This window comes from Salmo salar, chromosome ssa10, assembly GCF_905237065.1.
Source record: "Salmo salar chromosome ssa10, Ssal_v3.1, whole genome shotgun sequence".
NCBI lineage: Eukaryota > Metazoa > Chordata > Actinopteri > Salmoniformes > Salmonidae > Salmo > Salmo salar.
In genome coordinates, this window is record NC_059451.1 from 122,508,893 (window position 1) to 122,529,866 (window position 20,974).

General features: G+C 44.3%; 1 protein-coding gene across 1 annotated transcript in view; it reads right to left on the reverse strand.

Moving 5' to 3' along the window:
- Positions 1 to 20,550, reverse strand: part of LOC106594065 (anoctamin-3) — a 112,791-nt gene extending 92,241 nt beyond the window's left edge. The window contains exon 1 of the mRNA XM_045688651.1: positions 20,233 to 20,550. Coding sequence (XP_045544607.1) covers positions 20,233 to 20,278 — 46 coding nt within the window. The 5' untranslated portion in view covers positions 20,279 to 20,550. The remainder of the gene's footprint in view (positions 1 to 20,232) is intronic.
- Positions 20,551 to 20,974: the final 424 nt, after the last annotated feature.

The window sequence follows — 20,974 nt, forward strand, 5'->3', positions numbered from 1 at the left end:
CTACTGGGAATCAGCATAACATGGTGCAGGACTACTGGGAATCAGCATAACATGGTGCAGGACTACAGGGAATCAGCATAACATGGTACAGGACTACTGGGAATCAGCATAACATGGTACAGGACTACTGGGAATCAGCATAACAACATAACATGGTGCAGGACTACTGGGAATCAGCATAACATGGTACAGGACTACTGGGAATCAGCATAACAACATAACATGGTACAGGACTACTGGGAATCAGCATAACATGGTACAGGACTACTGGGAATCAGCATAACAACATAACATGGTACAGGACTACTGGGAATCAGCATAACATGGTGCAGGACTACTGGGAATCAGAACACATAACATGGTACAGGACTACTGGGAATCAGCATAACAACATAACATGGTGCAGGACTACTGGGAATCAGCATAACATGGTACAGGACTACTGGGAATCAGCATAACATGGTGCAGGACTACTGGGAATCAGCATAACAACATAACATGGTACAGGACTACTGGGAATCAGCATAACATGGTGCAGGACTACTGGGAATCAGCATAACATGGTACAGGACTACAGGGAATCAGCATAACAACATAACATGGTACAGGACTACAGGGAATCAGCATAACAACATAACATGGTACAGGACTACAGGGAATCAGCATAACAACATAACATGGTGCAGGACTACTGGGAATCAGCATAACAACATAACATGGTACAGGACTACTGGGAATCAGCATAACAACATAACATGGTACAGGACTACAGGGAATCAGCATAACATGGTACAGGACTACTGGGAATCAGCATAACATGGTACAGGACTACTGGGAATCAGCATAACAACATAACATGGTACAGGACTACAGGGAATCAGCATAACATGGTACAGGACTACTGGGAATCAGCATAACATGGTACAGGACTACTGGGAATCAGCATAACATGGTACAGGACTACTGGGAATCAGCATAACAACATAACATGGTACAGGACTACTGGGAATCAGCATAACATGGTACAGGACTACTGGGAATCAGCATAACATGGTACAGGACTACTGGGAATCAGCATAACAACATAACATGGTACAGGACTACTGGGAATCAGCATAACATGGTGCAGGACTACTGGGAATCAGCATAACATGGTACAGGACTACTGGGAATCAGCATAACAACATAACATGGTGCAGGACTACTGGGAATCAGCATAACATGGTACAGGACTACTGGGAATCAGCATAACATGGTGCAGGACTACTGGGAATCAGCATAACAACATAACATGGTACAGGACTACTGGGAATCAGCATAACATGGTGCAGGACTACTGGGAATCAGCATAACATGGTACAGGACTACTGGGAATCAGCATAACAACATAACATGGTACAGGACTACTGGGAATCAGCATAACAACATAACATGGTACAGGACTACTGGGAATCAGCATAACATGGTACAGGACTACTGGGAATCAGCATAACAACATAACATGGTACAGGACTACTGGGAATCAGCATAACATGGTACAGGACTACAGGGAATCAGCATAACATGGTGCAGGACTACTGGGAATCAGCATAACAGCATAACATGGTACAGGACTACTGGGAATCAGCATAACAACATAACATGGTACAGGACTACTGGGAATCAACATAACATGGTACAGGACTACAGGGAATCAGCATAACATGGTGCAGGACTACTGGGAATCAGCATAACAACATAACATGGTGCAGGACTACTGGGAATCAGCATAACATGGTACAGGACTACTGGGAATCAGCATAACAACATAACATGGTACAGGACTACTGGGAATCAGCATAACATGGTACAGGACTACTGGGAATCAGCATAACAACATAACATGGTACAGGACTACTGGGAATCAGCATAACATGGTGCAGGACTACTGGGAATCAGCATAACATGGTACAGGACTACTGGGAATCAGCATAACATGGTACAGGACTACTGGGAATCAGCATAACATGGTACAGGACTACTGGGAATCAGCATAACAACATAACATGGTGCAGGACTACTGGGAATCAGCATAACAACATAACATGGTACAGGACTACTGGGAATCAGCATAACAACATAACATGGTACAGGACTACTGGGAATCAGCATAACATGGTACAGGACTACTGGGAATCAGCATAACAACATAACATGGTACAGGACTACTGGGAATCAGCATAACATGGTACAGGACTACTGGGAATCAGCATAACAACATAACATGGTACAGGACTACTGGGAATCAGCATAACATGGTGCAGGACTACTGGGAATCAGCATAACAACATAACATGGTACAGGACTACTGGGAATCAGCATAACAACATAACATGGTACAGGACTACTGGGAATCAGCATAACATGGTACAGGACTACTGGGAATCAGCATAACAACATAACATGGTACAGGACTACTGGGAATCAGCATAACATGGTACAGGACTACTGGGAATCAGCATAACAACATAACATGGTACAGGACTACTGGGAATCAGCATAACATGGTACAGGACTACTGGGAATCAGCATAACATGGTACAGGACTACTGGGAATCAGCATAACAACATAACATGGTACAGGACTACTGGGAATCAGCATAACAACATAACATGGTACAGGACTACTGGGAATCAGCATAACAACATAACATGGTGCAGGACTACTGGGAATCAGCATAACAACATAACATGGTGCAGGACTACTGGGAATCAGCATAACATGGTGCAGGACTACAGGGAATCAGCATAACATGGTACAGGACTACTGGGAATCAGCATAACAACATAACATGGTACAGGACTACAGGGAATCAGCATAACATGGTGCAGGACTACTGGGAATCAGCATAACAACATAACATGGTACAGGACTACAGGGAATCAGCATAACATGGTGCAGGACTACTGGGAATCAGCATAACAGCATAACATGGTACAGGACTACTGGGAATCAGCATAACATGGTACAGGACTACAGGGAATCAGCATAACAACATAACATGGTACAGGACTACTGGGAATCAGCATAACAACATAACATGGTACAGGACTACTGGGAATCAGCATAACAACATAACATGGTACAGGACTACAGGGAATCAGCATAACATGGTACAGGACTACAGGGAATCAGCATAACAACATAACATGGTACAGGACTACTGGGAATCAGCATAACAACATAACATGGTACAGGACTACTGGGAATCAGCATAACATGGTGCAGGACTACTGGGAATCAGCATAACAACATAACATGGTACAGGACTACTGGGAATCAGCATAACATGGTGCAGGACTACTGGGAATCAGCATAACAACATAACATGGTACAGGACTACTGGGAATCAGCATAACATGGTACAGGACTACTGGGAATCAGCATAACAACATAACATGGTACAGGACTACTGGGAATCAGCATAACAACATAACATGGTACAGGACTACTGGGAATCAGCATAACAACATAACATGGTACAGGACTACTGGGAATCAGCATAACATGGTACAGGACTACTGGGAATCAGCATAACATGGTACAGGACTACTGGGAATCAGCATAACAACATAACATGGTACAGGACTACTGGGAATCAGCATAACAACATAACATGGTACAGGACTACTGGGAATCAGCATAACATGGTGCAGGACTACAGGGAATCAGCATAACAACATAACATGGTACAGGACTACTGGGAATCAGCATAACATGGTACAGGACTACTGGGAATCAGCATAACAACATAACATGGTACAGGACTACTGGGAATCAGCATAACATGGTGCAGGACTACTGGGAATCAGCATAACATGGTGCAGGACTACTGGGAATCAGCATAACAACATAACATGGTGCAGGACTACTGGGAATCAGCATAACATGGTACAGGACTACTGGGAATCAGCATAACATGGTACAGGACTACTGGGAATCAGCATAACATGGTACAGGACTACAGGGAATCAGCATAACAACATAACATGGTACAGGACTACTGGGAATCAGCATAACATGGTACAGGACTACTGGGAATCAGCATAACATGGTACAGGACTACAGGGAATCAGCATAACAACATAACATGGTGCAGGACTACTGGGAATCAGCATAACATGGTACAGGACTACTGGGAATCAGCATAACATGGTACAGGACTACAGGGAATCAGCATAACAACATAACATGGTGCAGGACTACTGGGAATCAGCATAACATGGTACAGGACTACTGGGAATCAGCATAACATGGTACAGGACTACAGGGAATCAGCATAACAACATAACATGGTGCAGGACTACAGGGAATCAGCATAACAGCATAACATGGTACAGGACTACTGGGAATCAGCATAACAACATAACATGGTACAGGACTACTGGGAATCAGCATAACAACATAACATGGTGCAGGACTACTGGGAATCAGCATAACATGGTGCAGGACTACTGGGAATCAGCATAACATGGTACAGGACTACTGGGAATCAGCATAACATGGTGCAGGACTACTGGGAATCAGCATAACAACATAACATGGTACAGGACTACTGGGAATCAGCATAACAACATAACATGGTACAGGACTACTGGGAATCAGCATAACATGGTACAGGACTACTGGGAATCAGCATAACAACATAACATGGTGCAGGACTACAGGGAATCAGCATAACATGGTACAGGACTACTGGGAATCAGCATAACAGCATAACATGGTGCAGGACTACTGGGAATCAGCATAACAACATAACATGGTACAGGACTACTGGGAATCAGCATAACAACATAACATGGTACAGGACTACTGGGAATCAGCATAACATGGTACAGGACTACTGGGAATCAGCATAACATGGTGCAGGACTACTGGGAACCAGCATAACAACATAACATGGTACAGGACTACTGGGAATCAGCATAACATGGTACAGGACTACTGGGAACCAGCATAACAGCATAACATGGTGCAGGACTACTGGGAACCAGCATAACAGCATAACATGGTGCAGGACTACAGGGAATCAGCATAACAACATAACATGGTACAGGACTACTGGGAATCAGCATAACATGGTGCAGGACTACTGGGAACCAGCATAACAACATAACATGGTACAGGACTACTGGGAACCAGCATAACAGCATAACATGGTGCAGGACTACTGGGAACCAGCATAACAGCATAACATGGTGCAGGACTACAGGGAATCAGCATAACAGCATAACATGGTGCAGGACTACTGGGAATCAGCATAACATGGTACAGGACTACTGGGAATCAGCATAACAACATAACATGGTACAGGACTACTGGGAATCAGCATAACAACATAACATGGTACAGGACTACTGGGAATCAGCATAACAACATAACATGGTACAGGACTACTGGGAATCAGCATAACAACATAACATGGTACAGGACTACTGGGAATCAGCATAACAACATAACATGGTACAGGACTACTGGGAATCAGCATAACATGGTACAGGACTACTGGGAATCAGCATAACATGGTACAGGACTACTGGGAATCAGCATAACAACATAACATGGTACAGGACTACTGGGAATCAGCATAACAACATAACATGGTACAGGACTACTGGGAATCAGCATAACATGGTACAGGACTACTGGGAATCAGCATAACAACATAACATGGTACAGGACTACTGGGAATCAGCATAACAACATAACATGGTACAGGACTACTGGGAATCAGCATAACATGGTGCAGGACTACTGGGAATCAGCATAACAACATAACATGGTACAGGACTACTGGGAACCAGCATAACAGCATAACATGGTGCAGGACTACTGGGAACCAGCATAACAGCATAACATGGTGCAGGACTACAGGGAATCAGCATAACAACATAACATGGTACAGGACTACTGGGAATCAGCATAACATGGTACAGGACTACTGGGAATCAGCATAACAACATAACATGGTACAGGACTACTGGGAATCAGCATAACATGGTGCAGGACTACTGGGAATCAGCATAACAACATAACATGGTACAGGACTACTGGGAATCAGCATAACATGGTACAGGACTACTGGGAATCAGCATAACAACATAACATGGTACAGGACTACTGGGAATCAGCATAACATGGTACAGGACTACAGGGAATCAGCATAACAACATAACATGGTACAGGACTACTGGGAATCAGCATAACAACATAACATGGTACAGGACTACTGGGAATCAGCATAACAACATAACATGGTACAGGACTACTGGGAATCAGCATAACAACATAACATGGTACAGGACTACTGGGAATCAGCATAACATCATAACATGGTACAGGACTACTGGGAATCAGCATAACAACATAACATGGTACAGGACTACTGGGAATCAGCATAACAACATAACATGGTACAGGACTACTGGGAATCAGCATAACATGGTACAGGACTACTGGGAATCAGCATAACATGGTGCAGGACTACAGGGAATCAGCATAACAGCATAACATGGTGCAGGACTACTGGGAATCAGCATAACAACATAACATGGTACAGGACTACTGGGAATCAGCATAACAACATAACATGGTGCAGGACTACTGGGAATCAGCATAACATGGTACAGGACTACTGGGAATCAGCATAACAACATAACATGGTACAGGACTACTGGGAATCAGCATAACATGGTACAGGACTACTGGGAATCAGCATAACAACATACAGGACTACTGGGAATCAGCATAACATGGTGCAGGACTACTGGGAATCAGCATAACAACATAACATGGTACTGGACTACTGGGAATCAGCATAACATGGTACAGGACTACAGGGAATCAGCATAACATGGTGCAGGACTACTGGGAATCAGCATAACAGCATAACATGGTACAGGACTACTGGGAATCAGCATAACAACATAACATGGTACAGGACTACTGGGAATCAACATAACATGGTACAGGACTACAGGGAATCAGCATAACATGGTGCAGGACTACTGGGAATCAGCATAACAACATAACATGGTGCAGGACTACTGGGAATCAGCATAACATGGTACAGGACTACTGGGAATCAGCATAACAACATAACATGGTACAGGACTACTGGGAATCAGCATAACAACATAACATGGTACAGGACTACTGGGAATCAGCATAACAACATAACATGGTACAGGACTACTGGGAATCAGCATAACATGGTACAGGACTACTGGGAATCAGCATAACAACATAACATGGTACAGGACTACTGGGAATCAGCATAACATGGTGCAGGACTACTGGGAATCAGCATAACATGGTACAGGACTACTGGGAATCAGCATAACATGGTACAGGACTACTGGGAATCAGCATAACATGGTGCAGGACTACTGGGAATCAGCATAACAACATAACATGGTACAGGACTACTGGGAATCAGCATAACAACATAACATGGTACAGGACTACTGGGAATCAGCATAACAACATAACATGGTACAGGACTACTGGGAATCAGCATAACATGGTACAGGACTACTGGGAATCAGCATAACAACATAACATGGTACAGGACTACTGGGAATCAGCATAACAACATAACATGGTGCAGGACTACTGGGAATCAGCATAACATGGTACAGGACTACTGGGAATCAGCATAACATGGTGCAGGACTACTGGGAATCAGCATAACAACATAACATGGTACAGGACTACTGGGAATCAGCATAACAACATAACATGGTACAGGACTACTGGGAATCAGCATAACAACATAACATGGTACAGGACTACTGGGAATCAGCATAACAACATAACATGGTACAGGACTACTGGGAATCAGCATAACATGGTACAGGACTACTGGGAATCAGCATAACAACATAACATGGTACAGGACTACTGGGAATCAGCATAACATGGTGCAGGACTACTGGGAATCAGCATAACAACATAACATGGTACAGGACTACTGGGAATCAGCATAACAACATAACATGGTACAGGACTACTGGGAATCAGCATAACAACATAACATGGTACAGGACTACTGGGAATCAGCATAACATGGTACAGGACTACTGGGAATCAGCATAACAACATAACATGGTACAGGACTACTGGGAATCAGCATAACAACATAACATGGTACAGGACTACTGGGAATCAGCATAACATGGTACAGGACTACTGGGAATCAGCATAACAACATAACATGGTACAGGACTACTGGGAATCAGCATAACATGGTACAGGACTACTGGGAATCAGCATAACATGGTACAGGACTACTGGGAATCAGCATAACAACATAACATGGTACAGGACTACAGGGAATCAGCATAACATGGTACAGGACTACTGGGAATCAGCATAACAACATACAGGACTACTGGGAATCAGCATAACAACATAACATGGTACAGGACTACAGGGAATCAGCATAACATGGTGCAGGACTACTGGGAATCAGCATAACAGCATAACATGGTACAGGACTACTGGGAATCAGCATAACATGGTACAGGACTACAGGGAATCAGCATAACAACATAACATGGTACAGGACTACTGGGAATCAGCATAACAACATAACATGGTACAGGACTACTGGGAATCAGCATAACAACATAACATGGTACAGGACTACAGGGAATCAGCATAACATGGTACAGGACTACAGGGAATCAGCATAACAACATAACATGGTACAGGACTACTGGGAATCAGCATAACAACATAACATGGTACAGGACTACTGGGAATCAGCATAACATGGTGCAGGACTACTGGGAATCAGCATAACAACATAACATGGTACAGGACTACTGGGAATCAGCATAACAACATAACATGGTACAGGACTACTGGGAATCAGCATAACATGGTGCAGGACTACAGGGAATCAGCATAACAACATAACATGGTACAGGACTACTGGGAATCAGCATAACATGGTACAGGACTACTGGGAATCAGCATAACAACATAACATGGTACAGGACTACTGGGAATCAGCATAACATGGTGCAGGACTACTGGGAATCAGCATAACATGGTGCAGGACTACTGGGAATCAGCATAACAACATAACATGGTGCAGGACTACTGGGAATCAGCATAACATGGTACAGGACTACTGGGAATCAGCATAACATGGTACAGGACTACTGGGAATCAGCATAACATGGTACAGGACTACAGGGAATCAGCATAACAACATAACATGGTACAGGACTACTGGGAATCAGCATAACATGGTACAGGACTACTGGGAATCAGCATAACATGGTACAGGACTACAGGGAATCAGCATAACAACATAACATGGTGCAGGACTACTGGGAATCAGCATAACATGGTACAGGACTACTGGGAATCAGCATAACATGGTACAGGACTACAGGGAATCAGCATAACAACATAACATGGTGCAGGACTACTGGGAATCAGCATAACATGGTACAGGACTACTGGGAATCAGCATAACATGGTACAGGACTACAGGGAATCAGCATAACAACATAACATGGTGCAGGACTACAGGGAATCAGCATAACAGCATAACATGGTACAGGACTACTGGGAATCAGCATAACAACATAACATGGTACAGGACTACTGGGAATCAGCATAACAACATAACATGGTACAGGACTACTGGGAATCAGCATAACAACATAACATGGTGCAGGACTACTGGGAATCAGCATAACAACATAACATGGTACAGGACTACTGGGAATCAGCATAACAACATAACATGGTACAGGACTACTGGGAATCAGCATAACATGGTACAGGACTACTGGGAATCAGCATAACATGGTACAGGACTACTGGGAATCAGCATAACAACATAACATGGTGCAGGACTACAGGGAATCAGCATAACATGGTACAGGACTACTGGGAATCAGCATAACAACATAACATGGTGCAGGACTACTGGGAATCAGCATAACAACATAACATGGTACAGGACTACTGGGAATCAGCATAACAACATAACATGGTGCAGGACTACTGGGAATCAGCATAACAACATAACATGGTACAGGACTACTGGGAATCAGCATAACAACATAACATGGTACAGGACTACTGGGAATCAGCATAACATGGTACAGGACTACTGGGAATCAGCATAACATGGTACAGGACTACTGGGAATCAGCATAACAACATAACATGGTGCAGGACTACAGGGAATCAGCATAACATGGTACAGGACTACTGGGAATCAGCATAACAGCATAACATGGTGCAGGACTACTGGGAATCAGCATAACAACATAACATGGTACAGGACTACTGGGAATCAGCATAACATGGTACAGGACTACTGGGAATCAGCATAACAGCATAACATGGTGCAGGACTACTGGGAATCAGCATAACAACATAACATGGTGCAGGACTACTGGGAATCAGCATAACAACATAACATGGTACAGGACTACTGGGAATCAGCATAACAACATAACATGGTACAGGACTACTGGGAATCAGCATAACATGGTACAGGACTACTGGGAATCAGCATAACATGGTACAGGACTACTGGGAATCAGCATAACATGGTGCAGGACTACTGGGAACCAGCATAACAACATAACATGGTACAGGACTACTGGGAATCAGCATAACAACATAACATGGTACAGGACTACTGGGAATCAGCATAACATGGTACAGGACTACTGGGAATCAGCATAACATGGTGCAGGACTACTGGGAACCAGCATAACAACATAACATGGTACAGGACTACTGGGAATCAGCATAACAACATAACATGGTACAGGACTACTGGGAATCAGCATAACATGGTGCAGGACTACTGGGAACCAGCATAACAACATAACATGGTACAGGACTACTGGGAATCAGCATAACAACATAACATGGTACAGGACTACTGGGAATCAGCATAACATGGTACAGGACTACTGGGAATCAGCATAACATGGTACAGGACTACTGGGAATCAGCATAACATGGTGCAGGACTACTGGGAACCAGAATAACAACATAACATGGTACAGGACTACTGGGAACCAGCATAACAGCATAACATGGTGCAGGACTACTGGGAACCAGCATAACAGCATAACATGGTGCAGGACTACAGGGAATCAGCATAACAGCATAACATGGTGCAGGACTACTGGGAATCAGCATAACAACATAACATGGTACAGGACTACTGGGAATCAGCATAACAACATAACATGGTACAGGACTACTGGGAATCAGCATAACATGGTGCAGGACTACTGGGAATCAGCATAACAACATAACATGGTACAGGACTACTGGGAACCAGCATAACAGCATAACATGGTGCAGGACTACTGGGAACCAGCATAACAGCATAACATGGTGCAGGACTACAGGGAATCAGCATAACAACATAACATGGTACAGGACTACTGGGAATCAGCATAACATGGTACAGGACTACTGGGAATCAGCATAACAACATAACATGGTACAGGACTACTGGGAATCAGCATAACATGGTGCAGGACTACTGGGAATCAGCATAACAACATAACATGGTACAGGACTACTGGGAATCAGCATAACATGGTACAGGACTACAGGGAATCAGCATAACAACATAACATGGTACAGGACTACTGGGAATCAGCATAACAACATAACATGGTACAGGACTACTGGGAATCAGCATAACATCATAACATGGTACAGGACTACTGGGAATCAGCATAACAACATAACATGGTACAGGACTACTGGGAATCAGCATAACAACATAACATGGTACAGGACTACTGGGAATCAGCATAACAACATAACATGGTACAGGACTACTGGGAATCAGCATAACATGGTACAGGACTACTGGGAATCAGCATAACAACATAACATGGTACAGGACTACTGGGAATCAGCATAACAACATAACATGGTACAGGACTACTGGGAATCAGCATAACATGGTACAGGACTACTGGGAATCAGCATAACATGGTACAGGACTACTGGGAATCAGCATAACAACATAACATGGTGCAGGACTACTGGGAATCAGCATAACAACATAACATGGTACAGGACTACAGGGAATCAGCATAACAGCATAACATGGTACAGGACTACTGGGAATCAGCATAACAACATAACATGGTACAGGACTACTGGGAATCAGCATAACATGGTGCAGGACTACAGGGAATCAGCATAACAGCATAACATGGTGCAGGACTACTGGGAATCAGCATAACATGGTACAGGACTACTGGGAATCAGCATAACAACATAACATGGTGCAGGACTACTGGGAATCAGCATAACATGGTACAGGACTACTGGGAATCAGCATAACAACATAACATGGTACAGGACTACTGGGAATCAGCATAACAACATAACATGGTACAGGACTACTGGGAATCAGCATAACAACATAACATGGTACAGGACTACTGGGAATCAGCATAACATGGTGCAGGACTACTGGGAATCAGCATAACAACATAACATGGTACAGGACTACTGGGAATCAGCATAACATGGTGCAGGACTACTGGGAATCAGCATAACATGGTACAGGACTACTGGGAATCAGCATAACAACATAACATGGTGCAGGACTACTGGGAATCAGCATAACAACATAACATGGTACAGGACTACTGGGAATCAGCATAACATGGTACAGGACTACTGGGAATCAGCATAACAACATAACATGGTACAGGACTACTGGGAATCAGCATAACAACATAACATGGTACAGGACTACTGGGAATCAGCATAACATGGTACAGGACTACTGGGAATCAGCATAACAACATAACATGGTACAGGACTACTGGGAATCAGCATAACATGGTACAGGACTACAGGGAATCAGCATAACAGCATAACATGGTACAGGACTACTGGGAATCAGCATAACAACATAACATGGTACAGGACTACTGGGAATCAGCATAACATGGTGCAGGACTACAGGGAATCAGCATAACATGGTACAGGACTACTGGGAATCAGCATAACAACATAACATGGTGCAGGACTACTGGGAATCAGCATAACATGGTACAGGACTACTGGGAATCAGCATAACAACATAACATGGTACAGGACTACTGGGAATCAGCATAACATGGTACAGGACTACTGGGAATCAGCATAACAACATAACATGGTGCAGGACTACTGGGAATCAGCATAACATGGTGCAGGACTACTGGGAATCAGCATAACAACATAACATGGTGCAGGACTACTGGGAATCAGCATAACATGGTGCAGGACAACTGGGAATCAGCATAACATGGTGCAGGACTACTGGGAATCAGCATAACATGGTGCAGGACTACTGGGAATCAGCATAACAACATAACATGGTGCAGGACTACTGGGAATCAGCATAACATGGTACAGGACTACTGGGAATCAGCATAACAACATAACATGGTACAGGACTACTGGGAATCAGCATAACAACATAACATGGTACAGGACTACTGGGAATCAGCATAACAACATAACATGGTACAGGACTACTGGGAATCAGCATAACAACATACAGGACTACAGGGAATCAGCATAACATGGTACAGGACTACTGGGAATCAGCATAACAACATAACATGGTACAGGACTACTGGGAATCAGCATAACATGGTACAGGACTACTGGGAATCAGCATAACATGGTACAGGACTACTGGGAATCAGCATAACAACATAACATGGTACAGGACTACTGGGAATCAGCATAACAACATAACATGGTACAGGACTACTGGGAATCAGCATAACATGGTGCAGGACTACTGGGAATCAGCATAACAACATAACATGGTACAGGACTACTGGGAATCAGCATAACAACATAACATGGTACAGGACTACTGGGAATCAGCATAACAACATACAGGACTACTGGGAATCAGCATAACAGCATAACATGGTACAGGACTACTGGGAATCAGCATAACAACATAACATGGTGCAGGACAACTGGGAATCAGCATAACATGGTGCAGGACTACTGGGAATCAGCATAACATGGTACAGGACTACTGGGAATCAGCATAACAACATAACATGGTACAGGACTACTGGGAATCAGCATAACAACATAACATGGTACAGGACTACTGGGAATCAGCATAACAACATAACATGGTGCAGGACTACTGGGAATCAGCATAACAACATAACATGGTACAGGACTACTGGGAATCAGCATAACAACATAACATGGTGCAGGACTACTGGGAATCAGCATAACAACATAACATGGTACAGGACTACTGGGAATCAGCATAACAACATAACATGGTACAGGACTACTGGGAATCAGCATAACAACATAACATGGTACAGGACTACTGGGAATCAGCATAACATGGTGCAGGACTACTGGGAATCAGCATAACAACATAACATGGTACAGGACTACTGGGAATCAGCATAACATGGTGCAGGACTACTGGGAATCAGCATAACAACATAACATGGTACAGGACTACTGGGAATCAGCATAACATGGTACAGGACTACTGGGAATCAGCATAACAACATAACATGGTACAGGACTACTGGGAATCAGCATAACATGGTGCAGGACTACTGGGAATCAGCATAACAACATAACATGGTACAGGACTACTGGGAATCAGCATAACATGGTGCAGGACTACTGGGAATCAGCATAACAACATAACATGGTACAGGACTACAGGGAATCAGCATAACATGGTGCAGGACTACTGGGAATCAGCATAACAACATAACATGGTACAGGACTACTGGGAATCAGCATAACATGGTGCAGGACTACTGGGAATCAGCATAACATGGTACAGGACTACTGGGAATCAGCCATAACATGGTACAGGACTACTGGGAATCAGCATAACATGGTACAGGACTACTGGGAATCAGCATAACAACATAACATGGTACAGGACTACTGGGAATCAGCATAACAACATAACATGGTACAGGACTACTGGGAATCAGCATAACATGGTACAGGACTACTGGGAATCAGCATAACATGGTACAGGACTACTGGGAATCAGCATAACATGGTACAGGACTACTGGGAATCAGAAACAACATAACATGGTACAGGACTACTGGGAATCAGAAACATAACATGGTACAGGACTACTGGGAATCAGCTACATAACATGGTGCAGGACTACAGGGAATCAGCATAACAGCATAACATGGTACAGGACTACTGGGAATCAGCATAACATGGTGCAGGACTACTGGGAATCAGCATAACATGGTACAGGACTACTGGGAATCAGCAAACAACATAACATGGTACAGGACTACTGGGAATCAGCATAACATGGTACAGGACTACAGGGAATCAGCATAACAACATAACATGGTACAGGACTACTGGGAATCAGCATAACATGGTGCAGGACTACTGGGAATCAGCATAACAGCATAACATGGTACAGGACTACTGGGAATCAGCATAACAACATAACATGGTACAGGACTACTGGGAATCAGTAAAACATAACATGGTACAGGACTACTGGGAATCAGAAACAACATAACATGGTACAGGACTACTGGGAATCAGAAACATAACATGGTACAGGACGACGGGAATCAGCATAACAGCATAACATGGTACAGGACTACTGGGAATCAGCATAACATGGTGCAGGACTACAGGGAATCAGCATAACAACATAACATGGTGCAGGACTACACTCTCAGAAAAAAGGCTTCCAAAAGGTCTCTGCGGCTGTCTCCATAGTAGAACCCTTTTTGATTCCAGGTAGAACCCTTTTTGATTCCAGGTAGAACCCTTTTTGATTCCAGGTAGAACCCTTTTTGATTCCAGGTAGAACCCTTTTTGATTCCAGGTAGAACCCTTTTTAATTCCAGGTAGAACCCCTTTGAAAAATCAATTTTGATTCCAGGTGGAACCCTTTTTGATTCCAGGTAGAACCCTTTTTTGGAATCGGTTCCATCTGGAACCAAAAAGGTTCTACCTGGAACCAAAATAGATTTTTCAAAGGGGTTCTCCTATGGGGACAGCCGGTGAACCCTTGCTACAACAGAAATGCCAAGATAATCTTGTAACAGCGTACAATTCAGTCATATGCCTGCAGACTATGACACTACCACTGCATGTGTTTGTTCGTTCATTTATTTCACCTTTATTTAACCAGGTAGGCCAGTTGAGAACAAGTTCTCATTTACAACCCGCGATCTGGCCAAGATAAAGCAAAGCAGTGCAACACAAACACACACATGGAAATGTTTAAAGTAAACAAATAAAACACCAAATACTGTATTAGCCTATAATGTGGGCTGGCACAGAACCTCCACATTGCAGCCAAAAGATGAAACATTTTAGACACACACAGTATCTCTGATACATTACCACACACACACACACACACACACACACACACACACACACACACACACACACACACACACACACACACACCTCATAAACAACAGCTCCTCATTCCCTACTAAGCACAGGGTAATAATACATCCTCTCTGCTGAGAGGTCATCAGCCAGATAGAACACTCATTACTCCTCAGACAGCACCTGTCAGCCAGATCAATAGAGAGAGATTGACAAACCAATATATCAATAGAGAGACTTACAGATCAATAGAGAGACTTACAGATCAATAGGGAGCTGTGAGCTGTGTCTGTATAGCACAAGCTTTATCTAGACTGATCTTGGCAGTCTCCACTCTTAAACATGGTCAAATGTTACATGTTACATGCCTATAGGACACTGACAGGCCTGCCATTTGACCACAGCTCTATGGGGAAGACGGGTGACATTTTGACCACAGCTCTATGGGGGAAGACGGGTGCCATTTTGACCACAGCTCTATGGGGGAAGACGGGTGCCATTTGACCACAGCTCTATGGGGGAAGACGGGTGACATTTTGACCACAGCTCTATGGGGGAAGACGGGTGCCATTTGACCACAGCTCTATGGGGGAAGACGGGGACATTTGACCACAGCTCTAGGGGGAAGACGGGTGCCATTTTGACCACAGCTCTATGGGGGAAGACGGGTGCCATTTGACCACAGCTCATGGGGAAAGACGGTGCCATTTGACCACAGCTCTATGGAATTGACCACAGCTCTATGGGGAAGACGGGTGCCATTTGACCACAGCTCTATGGGGGAAGACGGGTGCCATTTGACCACAGCTCTATGGGGGAAGACGGGTGCATTTTGACCACAGCTCTATGGGGGAAGACGGGTGCCATTTGACCACAGCTCTATGGGGAAAGACGGGTGCCATTTTGACCACAGCTCTATGGGGGAAGACGGGTGCCATTTGACCACAGCTCTATGGGGGAAGAGGGTACAGTGAGGGAAAAAAGTATTTCATCCCATGCTGATTTTGTATGTTTGCCCACTGACAAAGAAATGATCAGTCTATAATTTTAATGGTAGGTTTATTTGAACAGTGAGAGACAGAATAACAACAAAAATATCCAGAAAAACACATGTCAAAAATGTTATAAAATGATTTGCATTTTAATGAGAGAAATAAGTATTTGACCCCTCTGCAAAACATGACTTAGTACTTGGTGGCAAAACCCTTGTTGGCAATCACAGAGGTCAGACGTTTCTTGTAGTTGGCCACCAGGTTTGCACACATCTCAGGAGGGATTTTGTCCCACTCCTCTTTGCAGATCTTCTCCAAGTCATTATGGTTTCGAGGCTGACGTTTGGCAACTCGAACCTTCAGCTCCCTCCACAGATTTTCTATGGGATTAAGGTCTGGAGACTGGCTAGGCCACTGCAGGACCTTAATGTGCTTCTTCTTGAGCCACTCCTTTGTTGTCTTGGCCGTGTGTTTGGGGTCATTGTCATGCTGGAATACCCATCCACGACCCATTTTCAATACCCTGGCTGAGGGAAGGAGGTTCTCACCCAAGATTTGACAGTACATGGCCCCGTCCATCGTCCCTTTGATGCGGTGAAGTTGTCCTGTCCCCTTAGCAGAAAAACACCCCCAAAGCATAATGTTTCCACCTCCATGTTTGACGGTAGAGATGGTGTTCTTGGGGTCATAGGCAGCATTCCTCCTTCTCCAAACACGGTGAGTTGAGTTGATGCCAAAGAGCTCCATTTTGGTCTCTTCTGACCACAACACTTTCACCCAGTTGTCCTCTGAATCATTCAGATGTTCACTGGCAAACTTCAGACGGGCATGTATATGTGCTTTCTTGAGCAGGGGGACCTTGCGGGCGCTGCAGGATTTCAGTCCTTCACGGCTTAGTGTGTTACCAATTGTTTTCTTGGTGACTATGGTCCCAGCTGCCTTGAGATCATTGACAAGATCCTCCCGTGTAGTTCTGGGCTGATTCCTCACCGTTCTCATGATCATTGCAACTCCACGAGGTGAGATCTTGCATAGAGCCCCAGGCCGAGGGAGATTGACAGTTCTTTTGTGTTTCTTCCATTTGCGAATAATCGCACCAAATGTTGTCACCTTCTCATCAAGCTGCTTGGCGATGGTCTTGTAGCCCATTCCAGCCTTGTGTAGGTCTACAATCTTTTCCCTGACATCCTTGGAGAGCTCTTTGGTCTTGGCCATGGTGAAGAGTTTGGAATCTGATTGATTGATGGCTTCTGTGGACAGGTGTCTTTTATACAGGTAACAAACTGAGATTAGGAGCACTCCCTTTAAGAGTGTGCTCCTAATCTCAGCTCGCTACCTGTATAAAAAGACACCTGGGAGCCAGAAATCTTTCTGATTGAGAGGGGGTCAAATACTTATTTCCCTCATTAAAATGCAAACCAATTTATAACATTTTTGACATGCGTTTTTCTGGATTTTTTTGTTGTTGTTATTCTGTCACTCACTGTTCAAAGAAACCTACCATTAAAATTATAGGCTGATCCTTTCTTTATCAGTGGGCAAACGTACAAAATCAGCAGGGGATCAAATACTTTTCCCCCCCTCACTGTACCATTTGAAGCCTGTGGATGATAACATGCTGTGTGTGGTTTTACTAGGAGCACCACTCAAGGTATTGGCTCTGAATTATCAGAGAGGCTCTACCTCCTATCCAGAGGTAGGTAGCCTGTAGAGCACTACCTGGGTCTAGGTAGGTAGCCTATAGAGCACTACCTGGGTCTAGGTAGGTAGCCTATAGAGCACTACCTGGGTCTAGGTAGGTAGCCTATAGAGCACTACCTGGGTCTAGGTAGGTAGCCTATAGAGCACTACCTGGGTCTAGGTAGGTAGCCTATAGAGCACTACCTGGGTCTAGGTAGGTAGCCTAGCGGTTACGAGCGTTTAGGGAAATACCCGAAAGGGCACTGGTTCGAATCCCCGAGCAGACTAGGTGAAAATAAATCTGTCTGTGCCCTTTGAGCAAGGCATGTAGCCCTAATTCTTGTGAATCTCTAGACCCAGGTAGTGCTCTATAGGCTACCTACCTAGACCCAGGTAGTGCTCTACAGGCTACCTACCTAGACCCAGGTAGTGCTCTACAGGCTACCTACCTAGACCCAGGTAGTGCTCTACAGGCTACCTACCTAGACCCAGGTAGTGCTCTACAGGCTACCTACCTAGACCCAGGTAGTGCTCTACAGGCTACCTACCTAGACCCAGGTAGTGCTCTACAGGCTACCTACCTAGACCCAGGTAGTGTGCTCCAGTCAAAGGTAGTGCTCTACATAGGGAATAGAGTGCCAATGATGATCGGCTATGAAAACAAGTGTGAAACTATCGATCAATGTGTCTGATTTATGTGCGCACGCAGAGAAAAAAAAAGGGGTGCTATTTGGGCTTATTTAGCCTGGCTCATCAATATCATGTTGCATCAATAGAAATGTGACTGTTCGTCAAAAGTCAATTCATTTCAAAATGGTAAAATGACAACAAATTGACTAATATCCTTACATGATTTCAGACTGTAGAGAACAGCCTGCACCATCTCGGTGTCACCCGTTTCAGGGAGACCCTGTTATCATAGCGCGCGCACGCACGGGGGGGGAGATGAATCAGAGGTGCACGCTCGTGACAGCTCGTCATTCCAGAAAAACACAATTCCCAAACTAGTAAACAAGGTAAACAAATTTTTTTTAAAGTCTACTTCAACCATCACATTAAAAAGTAACACGACTAAATCAAAACGAAACTAAAAACACACTCATAACTACTAACCGTTTTGCTGCTTGAAGGACTGTGTGGATCCCGAGTGATGCACCATATTACCGTTTGGTTGTTGATAATTATTTCCACCGTAAATTCAATTATACGCTCCGTATTCCCGAAAAGCAAGGTTACCGAATAGATGGGGAAACTATGGTGAGTTTGCGTAGGTGGTGTTCTGCTGACAGCTGTTATCTACGTCCAGTAGCCTACAGTCATCACAGCAAGCATGAATAAAGCCATGCGGAAATCCCATCAACACCTGTACTGATCTCCTCTCCTCCCTCCACATGCTGCTCCCCATTCGTGGCTGTTGTCATGGTAACGGACGGGAGGGGAGGTCCCGTGATGGCCCCATTGTCCCTCCTCTCCGCGCACAGCGAATCTGGTTTTGAATTTAAGCCACTGCTTCTTTTCTGTAAACGACCAGACTTTTGAAAATATATTTTAACAAAAAAAATTCATTCTCCTTGATAAAATATCATCGACTAATTGTCTGTCCTGACTGGCAGCATTACCTGGGGGGGGTTGTCCTGACTGGCAGCATTACCTGGGGGGGGTCCTGACTGGCAGTATTACCTGGGGGGTCCTGACTGGCAGCATTACCGGGGGGTGTCCTGACTGGCAGCATTACCTGGGGGGGTTGTCCTGACTGGCAGCATTACCTGGGGGGGGTTGTCCTGACTGGCAGCATTACCTGGGGGTCCTGACTGGCAGTATTACCTGGGGGGGGTCCTGACTGGCAGCATTACCT